At 46.2% G+C, this 18,510-nt stretch overlaps 1 protein-coding gene across 1 annotated transcript; it reads right to left on the bottom strand.

The window, feature by feature from the left end:
- Positions 1–2,250: 2,250 nt before the first annotated feature.
- Positions 2,251–3,488, bottom strand: SOX14 (SRY-box transcription factor 14). Its single transcript, XM_016151222.2, has one exon. It carries the CDS (start codon positions 3,015–3,017, stop codon positions 2,295–2,297), a length of 723 nt encoding a protein of 240 aa, XP_016006708.1. The 5' UTR covers positions 3,018–3,488; the 3' UTR covers positions 2,251–2,294.
- Positions 3,489–18,510: the final 15,022 nt, after the last annotated feature.

Genomic DNA, 18,510 nt, shown 5'->3' on the forward strand with positions numbered 1-18,510 from the left:
CCCGGCCTCCCCCCACGCGTCCCCCAGTCCGCCTTTGTTTACCTTCGCCTGATCGCTCATTTATTTATCTATCTATTATTTATAGGCGTCCCCTCCTATTCAGCGCCCGTGTATGTTAATTGTATTATACCATTTAATTCTAACATCGGTCTCAAAAGAGCTCTTAATGAGAAAAGCATATACAACACGGATCACTTTGCTATTCAGCTCAGCCAGATGGACAACTGCTAACTTTTTTTTTTTTTTTTAATAATGAAAACCCCCCCTTTGACAAAGGGACTCGGATGAATAGGCTCCAAATAACACCTCAAACACTTCTAATTGTTTTGAGGACAATATGCTAATCCGTGGGTTTCAGCTTTGGTGTCTGTTGACAACGTTTCCCGTGCACTTCCAGCCATTGACTCCTTTGGAAACCGCAGAGGCAAACGCACAAATCCCTCAGCAGCAGCAGAAAGCAGACAAGCCACTAGGCTGCCCCCTCCCACCTACGCCGCCTCATCCTACACCGCCTTAAAGCCAGTGGGGAAAGCACCCTATGTACTGAAAAGCACATGTGAGGGCGGCTTTGGTGTTGAGACTGGGGCGAGACAGGGGACTGCGGATAGCACCCTTCGATTTTGAGAACAAGTTCTAAAGAGTTGTGCTGAAAGGCATCAGAAGGTCCTTTCTCCCCAACGAAAAACAGCAATCTTCAAGTTAACATTCATCCAGTGGGGTAAAGGAAAAGGTCCTTTTCCTTGTTTGTTAAACACTGAAGGCTACAAGTTACTGAATTTTATGATTTTTTAAAACTCCTTGCCCCAGCCATATCACTATCAACTTCCTTTTCCTTTTGCTACTGCAGGGTCTTAGTAAAAACTCTCCCACTGCCTTACATTTATTTTTTAACCCAGGAACCAGTATTGAGTCCCAAAGACTTAAACAAACAAACAAAAATGACAAAACAAACAAACAAACAAACAACAAAAAAAACCCTCCAGTCCCTGGTCTTTTCCCCATGCCTTGAACTTAAATCCCCACAGCTGGACCCCGGCTTGAGACGCAACTGGTTCCCAATAGACTGATTCTCTCTATTCCTTCAGAGTTTGGTTTAAAAAAAGAAAATTCACCCAGACCAATGGGTCAGCCTTTGTTTTAGCTCATTCGCTCCTTGAAGTGGTCTGACTACTTTGTGAAGAATGCAGGGAAGGAGTGACATCCCAGAGACGGATACCTTTGTCTAGACTCTAAAGGCAAAAAGCGGATCTGGAGGGCGTGCTGTCCGGACAAATTCCAGACTCTGGGCCCCTTTGCACCCAGCCTGGAGGCCACCGGTCTCAGCCATCGCAGGCCAGCTACCTGCCGCCACAGCTATAGTCACTCACACACTCTCAGCCTCCCAGCGACCCAACCCTCCTGCCCGCGGTCCTAGCCTCCTGACTTCAGATTTTATGCACATCAAAGGTTACTTTTTGCAGTGACAGATTGTCTTTATTCGAAACATCTTTGTTCAACAAATGAACAGAGTAAGAAGATGAAATCCTTCTAGGTACATTTCCAAGACATCGTCAAAACATTTATGACCATTTAGGATGTTTTTATTCTTTTAATTTTTGTTCACTTTCTACTTCCTGACTTCATAACCCGACATTCTGTCTAAAAGTAAACTTAGGTCTCTAGGAGCACTGCTTTATACAAAGTAAATAACCATGTGGGTCCTTTTGTTTTACCTTTAAAGAAGCAAACACTACCATAGCATGATTTTAAATAGAAATGTTTCCCTTTCTGTAGTTTTAAATTTCAAGCCTTTCCCCCACAAATGAAGAGCAAATGGCACCTAGTTGTGTCTGATGGCAAAACACAGAGCTAACTCTTTTCTTCAGGGTGCAAAAGAAAAAATATGCATATTCTAGATATGATACCAGGATTTGGGAGTTCTGGAGTCCAAAGCCCAGCAGAGGAGAGAGAAGGGACATAAATAAAGCAAACTGCCTACTTTTTTTTTCTTTTCTTTTTTTTTTCTTTTTTTGTCCAAAGGGGGTACAGTTGGAGATTTGTTTTGGGACAGTTGGGGTAGGGGCAACTGTATAGCTGTCATAACGTTCACAAGTTTCCGGCACCTGTCTGCGCCTTGGGTCCGGTAGGAAGCCCCAACCATCCCTCTGGAAGAGAGAGGCAGAGTCTGGGGTAGGGTAGGAGGTAGCCGGCAGGGCTGGCCCCCTAGGAGTCTGCAGGACCCGGCTAGGCGCAGAGGACAGGGTGCAGACCCCGCGTCCAGGCCGCCCTCCATGTCTGGCAGACCCGGTTGGGGGTTACATGGCCGTGGCGTGGGCTGACGAATAAGGGTCTATGCCAGTCTTGGTCATGCCCGGGAAGAGGATGTAGGCGACGGGGGGTTGCAGGGTGGAGGCAGACCAGGCGGTACAGTTACAGGGCACCACGTAGCCTGGGTTGGTAGGGGACGGGTGCGTGTGCGTGTGCTGGCTGGGGCAGCTCAGGCTGCCGAAGGCGCCGTTCTGGTAGCCCAGGGTGGACGCGTAGGGCAGCGCGCTGGTAGCCAAGGTGTGGGGCACTTCACCCATCTTCTGAATGGCGCTCGAGCTAAACTGCGCGGGGTCCAGCAGGGAGTAGGGCGCCGAGGCGGGCGGCAAGAAGGCCCGGGCTTTCTCGGGCGCGCTCAGGAGGCCGTCGGAGGCCCCCACGGGCAGGCCGGCCGCCTTGAGCGGGTCCGTGTCGCCCAGGTAGGGCAGGGGGAAGACATACCTGTCCTTCTTGAGCAGATTCTTGGGCTTGCGCCGTGGCCGGTACTTGTAGTCTGGGTGCTCCTTCATGTGCTGGGCACGAAGCCTCTTGGCCTCATCGATGTACGGCCTCTTTTCTGCCTCAGACAGAAGCTTCCATTCGGCGCCTAGGCGTTTGCTGATCTCTGAGTTGTGCATCTTGGGGTTTTCCTGGGCCATCTTGCGTCGCTGGCCTCGGGACCATACCATGAAGGCGTTCATGGGTCGCTTGATGTGGTCTGAAGGTTTGGACATGGTCCCAGAGGCTAGGCGGGTGGGGATGGAGAGTGCAGGGACTCTTCAGGCGAGCCTCCGCGCGGTTGTCTGTTTGCCTGTCTGTCCGTCCCGAGTCGGCGCTCTGAGCTCCCCTCGCCTCCGCAACGCTGAGGGGAACCCAGAGAGAAGCACTAACCCCGCAAAGTTCAGCTGATCATGCCAGTCTCGGCACCTAGGCAGGCCCCGGGGGGCTGGTGGGGGCAGGAAGGGCGGGGTAGGAGAGGGCGGTCGGCCGGGGGGCTGCTGGCACCAGAGGCTGGGGCCCAAGTACCGGAGTCTCTGAGATTAAGTGGCCAGGTAATTTGCTGGCGAGGGCAGGAAGCTCCTCCTTCTCCCCCTCTCCACCTTCGCCTTCTCTGGTTCTCTTCTCTCCTGTGTCTACGGCCGTGGCTCCCTCCCCCCTCCCGTGGCTTTCCCGGAGCAGCCTTGCCTAGCGCAGCACCTGGCTGAGAATGCGGGGTGTCTGGTGAACGCGAGCCAAAAGCGGCGAAGTTCAAAGCCGAGGTGGGCCCGGACGGCACGCACTCTGACATAAGCGCGGGGCGGTGACTCCCCAACCTGGTCGCCAATCAGCAGCAGAGAAGGCGAGGGGGCGCACCTGCCAACGCGCGGGCGGAGGCAAGAGCGAGCGCGACTGGTGGGGGCGGGGAGAGGTGCGAGGGAGAAACTGAGATGGGGAAGAGAACAGAGCGGTCAGCGCAGGCCTGGGGACTTGGATTCCACATCGTTTTTGGCACTGTCAACAAATAAAACTCTTCGTGCCTGTGTTCTTTCCTGGTTTTGCAAAGGAGAATTAACTTCGAATACAAAGACCCAGGGAGGTGGGCAGCAAGGGGAGCGAGCGGAGAGCGCGTGTTGATAAATAGGACAGCTTCGCCACGAAATGCAAGGATAACACTTTCCCCCCCTTGTCAAAGATCCTTGGAAGAGAAAAAGAATATATCATACGCAGGTTAAAAAGCGAAATAAACTTTTCGCGCCATATCCTCGGCAGTCCTTCGGCGGCGTTCCCATGGGACGCCCCTGCGGCTCCGCCTCTACCCCTACCGCATGATGCAGTGCCAAGTCGAAGCGCTGGGTCCCGGTGTAGCTCAGCGGTGCGTTGCAAGCCGATGCCGGAAAGCCTCGAGTACCGCAGTGCAGAGATTTCAACCCCTGTTGGTGAGCCCTGAAGAGCACCACGATCCGCTCTTCACCGTGGAGGGCGCGGGTATGGGATTTCCATCACAATTCCTATTTATGTTTAGTTTTTTAAACCTCCAACTTGCCCTCCATATCTGCCCCAACCGGAAGGGCAGCCTGAAGCCTGGCAGGCGCGCGGTCAGGCTGGGGGCTTTCCTGTTGCCCCTTCTGCGGCGACCTTAGAGCAGAGTCTCAGGCTGTACCCGCGCCCAAGGTCGGTTTGTCCCCGGGCACTTCTTCCCATCCAGTGAGAACGCAAGACTCGGTTCTTGCGTCAGATGAGCATTCTTCGGGTAAAGAGGACGAAATAACCCGCAGATCCAACCTGCGCGCCTGTTTCTTTTGAATAATTGCCTGCCCAATGTGAAATGCCCTCGGGGGAAATATTTATTAAATGGAAACCATTGTCCCAGGCCCAGCAGGACCTGCGTGTGTTCCAGGCTTATTGGCTTTTGCACTAGCCTCTCTCGGGAAGACCGACCCGAAACGCGCACCGCTCCGCGGGCTTGGAGGAGGTGGGGGCGGGGGAGAACCAGGCAGAGAACAGGGAGGCAGGGAGTGTTTCTTTAGGGAGTCTTTCTTCAGCGTGTAGTGTATCAAGTTTTAGGCGAAGGCTTTGTTTCTTCCTACAATTAGAAAGACGCGTGGCGTTTCTCACCCTTCGCGCGCTCTTCAGAGAGGTGGGCACTATGCCCATTTTACAGATTAGGAAATTAAGATTGAGAATGTCTAAGTGATTTGCAAAAAGTGCCTCTGGTGGGAAGTAGTGACACCAGGTTATAAGATTTGAAAACCCCTAATTTTTCCCCCCACCCCACGCAGAGCCGCTTCTGCGGATTTGATGGTGCTGTAGCCAAACGCGGAACTCTTGGCAAGACTACTGAAGCCATCGAAACTGCCTTGCAGATGAACCGCACTGGAACACTGATTATCATGCCTGTTCTTGATTCATTTAGGCTCTGATCAGAGACTTGGCCTCCTCGAGTGTACATTTCGCGCCAAAAGCGTCACCTCAGCGTGGTTGGCAAGCACGTGCACAGTCTTTTCACTCCTCACAGCCCCGGGCCGACCTCTGTCCTGCCCCCTGCTTCTGTTTTCTCTGAAAGTTTCATTTAGCTTAGGGTACCAGGAAGTAGAGTGCTTTCCAGTTCAGTCCGGGGAGGGTTTTTAAGAGTCTCAGGCAACCTCTATTCAGATGGAACTAGCCTGCTGATTGAGCGAGGCGCTCACAGAGGTCCAGGCGATTTGAGTTCCACCGGGAGATTTCGACGACTTAGGGAAGGAGTGACAGAAATACTCAGGTCTGCAGAGAGGTCCAGCATAGGCAGGGAGCCGCCAAATTTTCACACCGCAGTCCTCAAGAGAAACCAAACCCATACACAGAGGTTTAGGTTAATGCAAACCAACCTCTTGGGAACTGCTCGAGGAGGGGGGATCTGGCACCGGGTCTCAGACCCTTTCTTTCCAGCTTCCAAGTTGCCCTGACGCAACTCCCGGCAGGCGCGCGCCCCACTTCAGTTCTTCACATTCTTCCTCCTACTACTGCCCACGCCCTTCTCTAAACACCTCGCGCTCAGCCCTAGTTCTCAGTCCAAGAGTCTGGAGCGGATTAGTTAAGGGCTCGAAATGCTGGGGTTGGCAGTTTGTGGGCAGAGCATAGCTTGACGTCCGAGGGTTCCGAAGCCCCAGGATGCCATGGTCAAGCTGCACTGACCCTGGCGGGCTCTGGTATTTCCCCTGCGTTTCTTGGTTTTGAGCCTTAGAACTCCGCTTTGCAAGGGAACTCCGGCCCAGCATCTTGGCTGATCCCCTAGGCGAACTGCGCAGCCGCGCCCACCCCTTACACTGTACTAGTTGGGCCCCGGAGAGGAGTTCGCGTGATCCCAGGGCCTGGCCTGGTGCTGTCTCCAGCCTCTACCTTCTTTTGTGCTGCGCGTCCCTCCATGCTCTGCCTCCCAACCAGGTTTAGGCCACGGGACAGAAGTCCTGGAGAGGTGGCCCCTGAGGAGAATCAGCGGCTTTGGTCACGCCAGAACAAGCCTTAGGACAAAAGTCGCCTAAACGTACCTCCTGCTTTATCCGAAGCTCGGGGCCTCGGTCCACCAGGCCACTCTCCGGGGCTGGAGACGTCCCTGGCATGTGGCCTTTCCGCTTTTCCGTTTGCCTAGAGAATCTGCGGACAGCCGCAGTACGCGCGTCTTTACGCAGAGCAGTTCCCCGAAGCACGCGGCGTGCCTGCCGAAACCTAATATCCAGACCCCCGAGCAACAGGGATCCTGGCAGTAAACCGTCGCGGTTCCTGTAGACGTGAAAGAGAGGTCACGACCTCGGAGGTCACGAGCCTATCCGCGTCTAACCTGTCCCCTTTCCCCCAGCGCCCCAGAAAGGTCCAAGATGGCGCGTTCCTCTCTAGGGCTCCTGCCCTTTGTAAGAAGGCTTTCCCCTCTCCTTCTGCCTAACTCCTGTGCGCACCTCAAGTCTCTTTCAAGGCTTCACCTCCTCTGCGAAGCCTTCTTTTATTCCAGGGCTGGGCTAAGACCTTTTGTACGGCCACTCGCACACCCTTTCCATCTCATGCCCTCTTCCCCAGCCTCGTGGGGAGCTCTGTCGCATCCCATACAGCCACCAGACTTCGAGCTTCTCGAAGGCGTTGGCTACGTATTGTCATCTCTGAGTGCCCAGTGTCAGTACAATTCCGAGCACAGAGGAGACGCTCGATAGTTTCTTTCTGCCCAGGCTTAAACTTTTCCCGCAGGCCTTTCCCCGCGCTTTGCAGCTGTGGAGACAGGACCCTAGACGCAGCCTGGTAAGCTACGCGCGGAATTCCGGGGTTTCCAGGACCTCACCTATCTGCCTGGCCTCAACGCTCTGCCGGCCCTTCAGCCACCACCCGCTCTTCTCTAGTGCATAGAAGAAGGTCTCTTCTCAGAAGTCTCTGGAACTGAGCGACAGCCAAGCGCCGAGGGGAGAAGGTGCGCAGACTACGGCTCTGAGAAGTGGTTGGGGTGTAAAGGGGAAGAAGGGACCTTGCCACGAGGCTCGCACCCTGTGGACTTTTGGAAGAAATCAGGAAGGGTGCCTGCGTCCTGATGGGCCGAGGTCCTGGGCGCTTGCGAGACAACAGTCCGGTCGGCTGGCTGCGGCCCCCCCGGGATTCGGAAGAGAAGCTGAGCGAAGTTCCAGGTGCCTGTTTCAGGGGCCTCCGCGCAGCCCCAGCCCCGGCTCCAGCTCTCTGTGGGGAGTGTGAGCGCGAGACACACTGAGATGTTCAGCTGCTGGAGCGTTAGTTAATCCGGCCCGCCTCTGAGCAGTTCACAACCCAGAACCAACATTGAGAACGATAAAACGATCTTGGGAAACAACGCACTTCGGTTAAATCATGAACTTTTAATTTTTTTCTTCTTACCAAAAATATCTTAATATTTGGCAACCTTGCTTTTCCCTTTCTCCCCGTTTTCTATTTTCAAATTCAGAGACCTCGTGTATCCCATCGCTCGAGTATTCCCCAAAGGACCCAGGGCTCTGATCCTATTAAGACATTTATTTCCTGGTAATTGCTCTAAGGTCTTCCCTCTAGAACCCAGCGTTTTGAACGTTTTGAAATTTTGTAAAACTCACGAGGCCCTCACACAGATCGCACAGGAGGGCTCGGTTTCCACCAAGAAACAATAAGAAGCAGAACAAAACCCAGCCCCAGGACAAACGCCTGGAGCGCCTGAAACAGAGTGCGTTTGCCTACGGAGAGCTGGCAGAGCTGCTTGGTTGGGCTGAAGGACACTTCTGTTTCAACAACAGGAGCGCGCACAGGTAAGGAGACTTTTAGATACTTCAAACCTTCTTAACTTGAGTAGCTGGGGTCTGTTTGAAGCAGTGATCACGTGATCGCCAAGCGCTGCAAGTTAATAGATGATTGCATAACACCTGCACATACCTCCTGGAAAATGGAAGGGATGGAGCAGAGGCAGGGCTTTGAAATCTATTTATTCATTCATCAATTGTGTGGCTATTTATTGAGCATTTATTATGTGCCAGGGACCATGATAGGTGCTGGCCTGCAGCAGTGAACAAGACCTGCAAAGGTCCTCCTTCAGTGGTGCCCAATGGGAGGACAGATAAAAGAGAGAGAGAGAGAGAGAGAGAGAGAGAGAGAGAGAGAGAGAGAGAGAGAGAGAGAAAGAGAGAGAAAGGCATCCTCCAGTGTTTCCTGTTTCCTGGCTCTACTACCACCAAGTAGTTGCATCACTTCTGGCAAGGTACTTAACCTGTCTGTGTTCTAGTTTGTAATGGTCATAATGGATTATTATCAAAACTAATAAGTTACTACGAGGAACAGCCTTAGAACAATGCTTGGCATGTGAAACTACTCAAGAAATGGTCAGATTATATTATTATCATTAAATTAGGAGTTAATTTCTGTTAGTAATAAGTGGTCAAAAGAGAATCAGGATGATGAGACAGGGGCTGAAGTAAGGAGGGTGTCTACTTTACATTGGGTGGTCAGGGACCTGAACACAGTGAAGAGACAGCCTTATGAGGGAAGGGTGGGAGGTAAAGAAGAAGCTAGAAATGCCACCACCTGGAGAAGAGACCAACCGAAGGAGCCTGAAAGATTTAAGGAGCCAGTGTGCCTGAAACCTCACCATAACCCTGGGGTGAGTATAAGGAAAAGGCTGAATGAGGTCGGCAGGGCTCAGATCATCTAGGGTCTCATATATTCTGTAAGGAGTTTAACTTTTATTCACATGTACTGGGAAGTGTTGGAATAAGACACACAAGAATTATTTAACAGCAATCCCAACAGCCACATACAAAAAATATTGGTTATCAGACACTACTTGTGGAAGATTTTCATCTCTAATTATGGACCAGAAACTTTTAAAGAGACAGATTTTTACTGGCCCTGGGATCAGCTGCTTGACCATTCCTTAAAGAATAAGGCCACCCCTACTGAATACTTTGGACTCCTCTCTCCTTTACCTTCAGGAAGAGAAGGAGTAAAACAAGATGTGGTCATAGCTGTTTACACTCTGAAAACATGTCCCTTGATATTCAGTAGGTATTAGCAGCCTGATGGGTCGCTGACATACTCTTACCCCTTCCTAGCAAGTAGAGCACCAGGCCTCTAAGTTGGCACTTGCTGGAGAAGCCGAGTCCATATATAGGCATCTTGAATATCTTCACCTAGAAATACATGAGCAAATGAGGTTTCCTATGCTTAAAAAAACCCAGTAGTTTTGATAACAGGAAAGACATATTTTGTTTCTAAGAATAAAAGCCAAAAGAATGTCAACATTTTATGCCTCTGCCTTGGGTTTTATTGTGTTCAGGTTTTTTACATGCATTAGGGCTCCCCCACCCCCATTCTTCTAATGTGAAAATCCTTGGTCAGCTTTTATCATAAATAATACTCTTTAAGGCTTTGTGTTTGCTAATACAATCGGCCAAGTTATTGGAGCATACATTCTCTTGCCAATTTTATCACAAATTATGCACTGCAGAGGATAAGACCAAACTCTGGCAACAAGCCCCAATCAAGGATCAGAATAACACTTTCTCTTTTTGTGGCACCTCTGCCCAGAACCTAAATAGCAGGAAATATTAGGTCACTCAGCAGTTACAAAAGGTGCTACATTAAGTATGCTTATTTTCATGTACCTGGTGTTTCTTTAAAGCACCATATTTACATGTTCTGAAGACCTACAACCCTTAACATTTTAAGGTGAAAATCATTGAAGTATTTGTTGAGTGAGATGATAGTTAAGTAGAAAGAGCTATAAAAATGGAGTTCAAGGCCTAGGGCTTCTAATAACCGTGAAAACTTGGGCAAATTATTTAGTTTATCTTGGCCTCAGTGTAACAAATTACTCCAAAATTTAGTGACTTAAAATAAGAAACTTTTATTATCTCATATGGTTCCTGAGGGTCAAGAATCCAGGAGCAGAAGAGCTGTGTAGGCAGCAAAACACTATCCCTCTAAGTTAACCCTCACTGATGCTATTTCTTCCTGACACTATCACAGATACCTCTTGGCACCATAATGTAGAGAACCCCATTTTATTTTCAGTTCTACCACTTCCTTCTGCTAGTGCACATTTGTCCGTGCTGGGGCTAGCTCTTTCCCTTTTTCCACTTTCTTTAACACCATCCTGTCCTTCATCACTGTTATTCCTAAAGTGTGTCCTATGAACTTCTGTCAGTTGAATCCCAGCTAAGATGCTAACTAATTATTAAGATGTTAATAATGATTAATTATTAATAATTAAATATTAATAATTATTAATTATCAACTAATTATTAAGATGCTAACTAATTATTAATAAAGGACTTGAGAAGCTGGGTTTTAGAAGAGGACTATTAAAGACCCGTGTCAGTTTGACCATGGTGGTGAAATTATAGGCAGTGTTGCCAATATTATTGAGCAGGGAGCCCGTTGCAGCACCCCTGAAATGATATCATTTTACTCTCTGTCTGCTCTTTAGCTAGTCCTGATTTTGATACCTACAATTATATAAAATATAATAACAGGGGAAAGGGTAGTCTCTTCAATAAATGGTGTTGGGAAGACTGGACAGCCACATGAAAAAGAATGAAACTTGACTACTGTCTTGCATCAAAATGAAAATTATCTCAAAAAGGATTAAAGACTTGATTGTAAGACCTGAAACCATAAAACTCCCAGAAGTAAACATAGGAGATATTATCCTTTACATAGATTTTATTGATAATTTTTTGACTGACAGCAAAAGCAGAAGCAACAAAAGCAAAAATAAATAAGGAGGGTATATACATCATACTAGGAAGCTTCTGCACAGTGAAAGAAAGCATCAACAAAATGAAAGCCCATCGAATGGGAGAAAATATTTGCAAATCGCATATCTCATAAGGGGCTAATATCTAAAATATATAAAGAACTCATACAATTTGACAGCAAAAAATAAACAATCTGATTAAAAAGTGGACAGAAGATCTGAATAGACATTTTTTCAGAGAAGATATACAGATAGATGGCCAATGGGTACATGAAAAGATGCTCCACATTATTAATTATCAGGGAAGTGCAAATCAAAACCACAGTGAAATGTCACCTCACACCTGTTAGAATGTCTATTAAAAAGAAATAACAAGTGTTGGTGAGAATGTGGAGAAAAGGGAACCCTTATGCACCGTTTGAGGGAATGTAAATTGGTGCAGCCACCATCAAAGACAGTATAGGAAATCCTCAGAAAGTTAAAAGTAGAACTGCCATATGATCCAGCAATTCCACTTCTGAACATTTAGCTGAAGAACTAACTCGAAAAGATACACACACACACACACACACACACACACACACACACACACACATCTCACCCCCATGTTCATTGTAGCATTGTTTATAGTAGCCAAGATGTGGAAGCAACCTAATTGTCCACAGATAGATGAATGAGTAAAGAAATTGTCACACACACACACACACACACACACACACACACACACACACACACACACTGGAATATTGTTCAGCCATAAAAAAGAATGTAATCTTTTGCAACAACATAGATGGACCTTGAGGGCATTATACTAAGTCAGAGAAAGACAAGTACCATATGATCTCTCTAATGTGGAATCTAAGAAACAAAAGAAAACAAAAACCAAATGTAGACAACAGATTGGTGCTAGAGGGATCAAAAGGTAAAAATTTAAGAAATAAACAAAACCCTCATAGTAGAGAAAAAGAGTGAAATAATTAAAGGAAAAAAAGTGAAAAAATTTATAAGTAAAAATCTAATTGGCAATCAATTAAAGAGTCAGTGAATTAACAGGATATGCTGATCAATTTGACCTTTTTGTCATTTAAATTTTATTTTTATTGAAATAATACATTCATACAATTTAAAAAGTCAGTAGTACAAAGCATAGTAAATCTCCTACCCCACGACATTCCTGCTCTTCACTATCCCCCAAAGAGCTTCTCTCCAGAGATGATAATTTCCCATTCTTTCAGAATCTCTTCACATCTTATTTCTGAAGAATGTGCAAACTGTTATCTATTGGCTCAATAGGTGAGGAGTTAGTTCTCTGACTCTTCCCCCAACTCCTCTGCTTCTTTTCTGCCACCCTCCCAGTGTAGTTCTAATATAAATATATAAAATTTGGCTAAATTAGCAGGGTTTATATTATACCCATGGAAATATTCACAGTTAAGCAGTGGTGTATTATAACTATTTCCATTTCTTACTTTCTATTAATTGCCCTATTTCTCATTTACTTGGTTTGCTTTGTAACTGTCACTATTCTCTCCAACCTTCCCATACCCTCTCCCGATTTCCTACAAGGTCAGCCATGTCTCATTCTTGAAGACTTACTTTCTGGAGGTTCTTTTCTTCTGGGTTGACTTTCCTATTTTCTGTTTCTCACATCTTCCCCTTTCTTGTTTATTTCCAAGTTTCGTTGGAGTGTAACTTCCGGTTTTTTTTATTAGGTTGAAGAGATGGCATGACAATGGCAGTCCTCAATGTGAGTCTCTTTAAGTCCCACTGCTCCAATATGGGATGGTTGCTTCTCTGCCTGGGATCTCCCTTCGTCTTCCCCCAGAATATTCCCTTCACTTTTCCTAGGTTAGAGCTCTAGTTTGCACCCTGTCATTTCCTCAGAGGTTTCATCTTTCATGTTTTTGAGTTATAGTTATGTTTTGTCCTCATTTTTGCTCCTCTCCTTGGCTCTGGTCCCCTGCCTTTAACTTTCTGAGCTCCTCTGTCTTACCTCTTGACATCTTTCTCCCTTGCCTTCCAGGGGCCAATGCCCTCAGTTCTGCCCTCTAGGAAGCAGCACATACTTTCCTATTCATATTAGAATGTGCCCTAAAAACATATAAGGAAACAGTTGTATCTGGAATAGCCCTGACTTAGAGCGCTGGAAGAACTGTCATCTCTGATTCTCCTGTGAGTTAGTGGCAAAAGGGAAAGTTCAGTCATGACTCAAACCTGGCAAAGCCTCCTCAGCCTAGGTGTTGAGGGCCCCACAGGACTTGATGGACATGTTGAGCAGAAGAAAGTGTCTGCCCTTTCAGGTCATTGTTCACAGAGGTTTCAGTTGGATCAGCGAGGCAAGACATAAATTTAGAAAGTAAATTGAAAGCAGGCAGTTGTATCAGATAGCAGCCAACAATTATTGAATTTCTTTTTTCATACCATGTTCTAGGTGCTATGTAAAAACTCTTTACATGCATTATTTTATTTAATACTCAATAAACCTCAGTGGAGGAATCTGTTATGATCCCCATTTTGAAGATAAGGAAATTGAGGTCCCCAAAAGTTATATAGAACTTGCCCCAAGTCAAAGAGCTAGTAAGCGGTGGACCCAGGATTTAAACTTAAGTGTCGTCTGACTCAAGAGCCCTTATCTTGCTATCCCAACTCCCCTCAGTAGAACCTGGTGTGAACTTGGATGGAACCTAAGCGTGTTACAAGACAGAGGAGAGCAGCGTGGATCCTTGAGGGCTATATCTTAATTGAAGTTTCCTTGGGCATGGGGCCTTGACCCTCTTCCTTCATGAAAGGATAGGAAAGACTGCATAGGCTGAGGGGAGGGTAGGAGGCAGTTCAGGTGGGGAGGTATGTGAATTGGGGCAGGTATAGAGATGGGATGACTCAATATTAGGAAAAGGTGTAAGGTAAGGTAGATCAGATATTGATGGCATTGGATGCCAGAATGAGGGGCTGGCAATCTGTTAGACAGGAAACCAAAACAGTTTGTTGTGGAGAATGGGAGTGAGAGATTAAACATGGGATGGCATGAAGTTCAGTGTGAAAGTGTTGTATAGATGGATGGAAATGAGAAGAAAGTGGAAGTTGCCCTGTACTTCTTTACTGTTCCTATTTATTCTGGGTAAGCATTTGTAATGTCTCTGTTAATGCAACATTTATTTCAATAAATTCCCTTACACTCTTACTTACATCAGAAAGCAGAATATCCAATCTGCTGATGAGGACTTATTTTGGTCTGTTATTGTGGTTTTAACCAAATATATCTTGCAGCAGTTCTTTGCTAAAAATATTTTTTAGGTTTGTACTTACTATGCTAGAGTGGATTGATCCCCTTATCAACCTATGTTCAAGAACTACATTCAGTAGGATAATTTTAGCAATGATTAGTCTTCACTATAAACCAGGGCAGTTTATTTATAATCCTTGGATTATCATTTAAAAGATAACTCAATCCTTGTATTTCACAGTGCCTATTACACACTGAGATTCTTTTTGCTTATTAATCTCCACAATAGACACAAGATTATGAGAGAAAAAAAAATCACCTTGGAATAGCACGGCAAGGGTCACATATGTACATGCGCATCGCAGAGCTAGGCTTGGTACATATGTCTCTCTGATCCTATTGTACCGGACTGCCTCACTGAAGTGCCTTTTAAAAGATGACTATACATAAGGCATAGTCATTGGACATATGAAGGTGGGCTTGAGCTCAGTAACTAGGTCAGATACTTTGAAGTTCTTTTGTGATCCTGGTTGGTGGCACAGAATCCCCTACTCATATCGTAATTCTCTGACTTGTGACAGACAATGCTGACTGCCCAGCTAATAGTCATTTCCCCTATTCTTCTTTGTTACTTGGACCCTGATTTTTTCCAATATCTGGTGCCAGGGATTACTTGATTAAACCAATAATGGACTCTCCATATGCTTGGCAGTGATTAGTTTAAAGATGGGCATATGACCAGTCTGGCTAATGAATAGAAATCTGCTCTGGGATGGGGTTGTGGGAGAAGCTTCCTTGCTTTAAAAGAGTTGCACAGGAGGAAATGATTCCATTTTTGTGTTTTAGAATGTTGTCTGTATGTCATAGCTTTACCAATGGAACCAGGATGGCCTCCTTGGGACCATGAAGGGGATGACTGAAGAGAACCTGTCAATAAGATGAGACTGGAGAGTGGTAAAAGGGAGGAGAATCTCGTTCCTTGATGAATTTGTAGAGTTGCTGAATAACCAACGTTGGATCCCAACTTTGGACCTTCTTAATATGTGAGAGAATTCATTTTCCTTATTGTTTAAGTCCTTTCTGATTAGATTTTCCGTTGTTGCAGTCAAAAACTTCCTATGTGATAGCAAAACAAAGCCTCTCTTCTCCACCAGCTGAAGTTTTTTGTAGAATTGGACTTAACTGAATTTATACGACTATAGCTAAGCTTTTACATGTAGAGGTTGAAGCTCTTTTGGTATGTACATCTGAATCTTCATTTTATGGATTTTCTGTTCGTCTATACTCTATTTTCACATACTTTAATGTAGTAAAATTGTGATTATTTTTACTGACTAGTTTTTTTGGGTTGGCATCTGCTTGCTATATAAGTAACCCCTCAGTTTTGCAATCCAGGAGGAATAGGAATGAGCTGGGCTGAGTTACTCTCTGTAATGATCTTGGAGGAGTATATACTGCCCTCCTTTTACAGCTGCTCCACCCCCCACTCTCACTGTAGCTTCTCAGGCCCTATCCTGAGTCTTATAATTGTGCTGATTTTTCCAGTCCTGTTGCAGCTGCTTGGCTTCTTAGCAGTCCTTCTATTCATCTATTGTTCTGACAGTGCTCCCTTCAGAGGGTCTGCACTAAAGACCTATCAGACTCTAGCCATTTCCCCTGTGAGGTCTCTCTTAGAATTCTTCCATGTCCAAATTCGGATGTTTCTTTCCTATCTTTTCTTTCCATCCCAGTCTCAGAGGAGTGAAGGAATCTTTTCTCCAAAGTTCCCTCTAACACTGCTTAGTCCCTCTATTTTCCTCCTGCTCTAGGTCTCGGGACCTTTTTATTAACATGTTTTCTGCAAAAATGTCATCCCTTCTGCCTAGGGATGGATTCCACTTTTTCCTGGGACAAAAGACAAGCAGACTGTGCTGCTCCCTCAATGTACCATCCCTGGATCCCTCTTTCCTTCACAAAATCTTCCTTGCTTTTGCATTCCAGAAGATATAGGAGTGAGCTGGGCTGAGTTTCTCTCTGCAACGATCTTGGAATAGCAGGTACTACTCCATATTTCTAGCGTAGAAAGTCTGTGCCTTTGGATCTGTGTCTTCCCTGCAGTCCATAATGCTGTGCCTTCTTGTCCCTGCTCCCATGAATTACTAAAAGTGAACTAGCAAAGGTAGCTCTGCTCCTCTTATTGTAAATGCACGACCTTTGCTCAGCTCTGCTTTTCCTTCACCCTTTAAAGCAATTGGCGCTGCTGTCCATTCTCTAAACTTTTCTGCTCTAAAGGCACTGACCTCAATAGTTTGCCTCTTACCTTTTCAGTTTCTCTCTGGGAGAGCTCAGTCACATACTGAAAACATATCAACTGAGTTCAGATGAGCTTCTAGAACAGTCTGGTTAGTCTCATACCCAGGACACTTCAAGGTCTTATGTCTGCTACATGGGTTCAGACCTCTTCTCTGTTCTGATCTCTTCTCCAAGTTCCAGTCTTGCTTCTGTGCTTAGTGGACATTTCCAGGTCGGAGTCTGGATATTGCTTCTGATTCCTTCTGTCCAAAGCAGAAGTTATCTTTCTTCCATTCTAACTCCTCACTCTTCTTTTTTGTTTATTTCTGCCTGTAGTGGCATTATTCATTGGAGCTGGAAATACTGGGGTTTTCGTGGACTCTTCTTTTTCCTTCTTCTGTCATATGCCACCAGCCACAACCCTTGTCTAATCTGTCTTCTTAATACCTTCCCGTTCATCTCTCCTTTTCTTTTCCCATCTTTAGCTTTTGTTACTGCATGCTTGAACTGATAAGAACTTCCTTCGCTTCTAACTAATGCACACAATAACATTTCTATTTTAAAACCAAACTTAACATTCCACATGTCATGCCTGTGTTAAGATGCCCTTCATAATATGAATGAAGTGTCCACTACTCTTCTGGTTCACGGGGAAGTATCCATATCCAACCAGTTTTTCCCCGTTCCTCTTTGGTTAGGGGAAGCCTTTCCCTTCTGTCCACCTGCCACCCCAAGGTGTTGGGACTGATAGATGGTGAATTTTGTGTAAATAGTGGGTCAAGACTGGAACTTGGTGAAGAGGTCAGAACAGTTAGGGCACAGAGGACCTCGCAGTGTCATCAGGTTGGCCTCACTGAGCAGGTTCCAGCTCAGTGTCAGCTCCCTGGTCTTCAAGATACAAAGACTCCACCATCACCTTTCCAGAAGAATTGCATTTCCCCTTCCCACATGTCTCAGTTGCCCTATGCTTTCTCCTCTTCACCTTTTCTCTGCTGGGCCAACTTTGATTTGGGTAGTAGAAAAACCTCCCTGGGAAAATAAGCGCCCAATTCTCTGACTTTTGCTTTGAGGCATTTGATCTTTGTAGTTGCTTCCTAAGTGAGCAACTCACAACGATGGGAGTGGCTAGGGGAGAGGAAGAGACCCTCAGGACACCTGCGAGAGAGGAGAGGAGAGGGGAACATGCTGAAACACAAGGACAATTACTGAAAGAAATAACCTTGTTGCTCTTATATGATCCCTCTGTCATTGAATTTCAAAAGTTTATCTGAGCTTCAGTTTCCTAAACTATAAAGCAGGGATAACAATGTGTTCTCCTCAGGTTGACATAAGGATCAGAAATGAAATACCATCTAAGCAACAACATTGGCTTGGAACAAAATAGGAGCAGAGTAAAGTGTTACCACTTCTCCATTATTTCTCTCCCTTACCATGGCTCCAAACAGCCTCACTGTCACCCTGAAGTCACACATTACATCTGCTCCGTTTCATTGTCCAGACCTGAATCACATCATCACCCTGGCTGTCAAGGAGGCTGGGAATTGCAGTCTTTGTTTTGGGTAGATATGTGCTGTCCCAAATATTCTGTTACTATGCAAGAAGAGAGGATGCTGAGGGACAATCAGGGGTCTCGGTTATATCATTTTGGCTTTCCTTTCATTGTTGTTCCTCTCCTTTTTCCTTAGGCACAGAATTTTAACCAGTTTATAAGAATACTTTACATGAATCAAGAAACACATATCTCACCCTCTTGTGTCTTGCTGTCTTTTATTCTAGAGGCTAAAAATGGCAGATACACTTATTCATAGTCTTTTTTGCATTTATGGGTGAGCATGCCACCCCGTTGTAGACAATGAAATCATTAGATATTACATAAGGGGAGTCTGCTGGGGACTTTGGGGAATGACTTTCCTCTGTAAGGTAAAGAACCTGCATTGAACACCTCTAGTATGCCACTTCAGAATCCTCTCAGTCCCTCTGCTGAGGCGACCAGCCCCGTGCAAGCAAGTGCCTTTCTGTGCAGGTGCAGCCTGAGTGGTCCCAGGCA

This window comes from Rousettus aegyptiacus, unplaced genomic scaffold (assembly GCF_014176215.1).
Source record: "Rousettus aegyptiacus isolate mRouAeg1 unplaced genomic scaffold, mRouAeg1.p scaffold_m13_p_4, whole genome shotgun sequence".
Classification (NCBI taxonomy): Eukaryota; Metazoa; Chordata; class Mammalia; order Chiroptera; family Pteropodidae; genus Rousettus; species Rousettus aegyptiacus.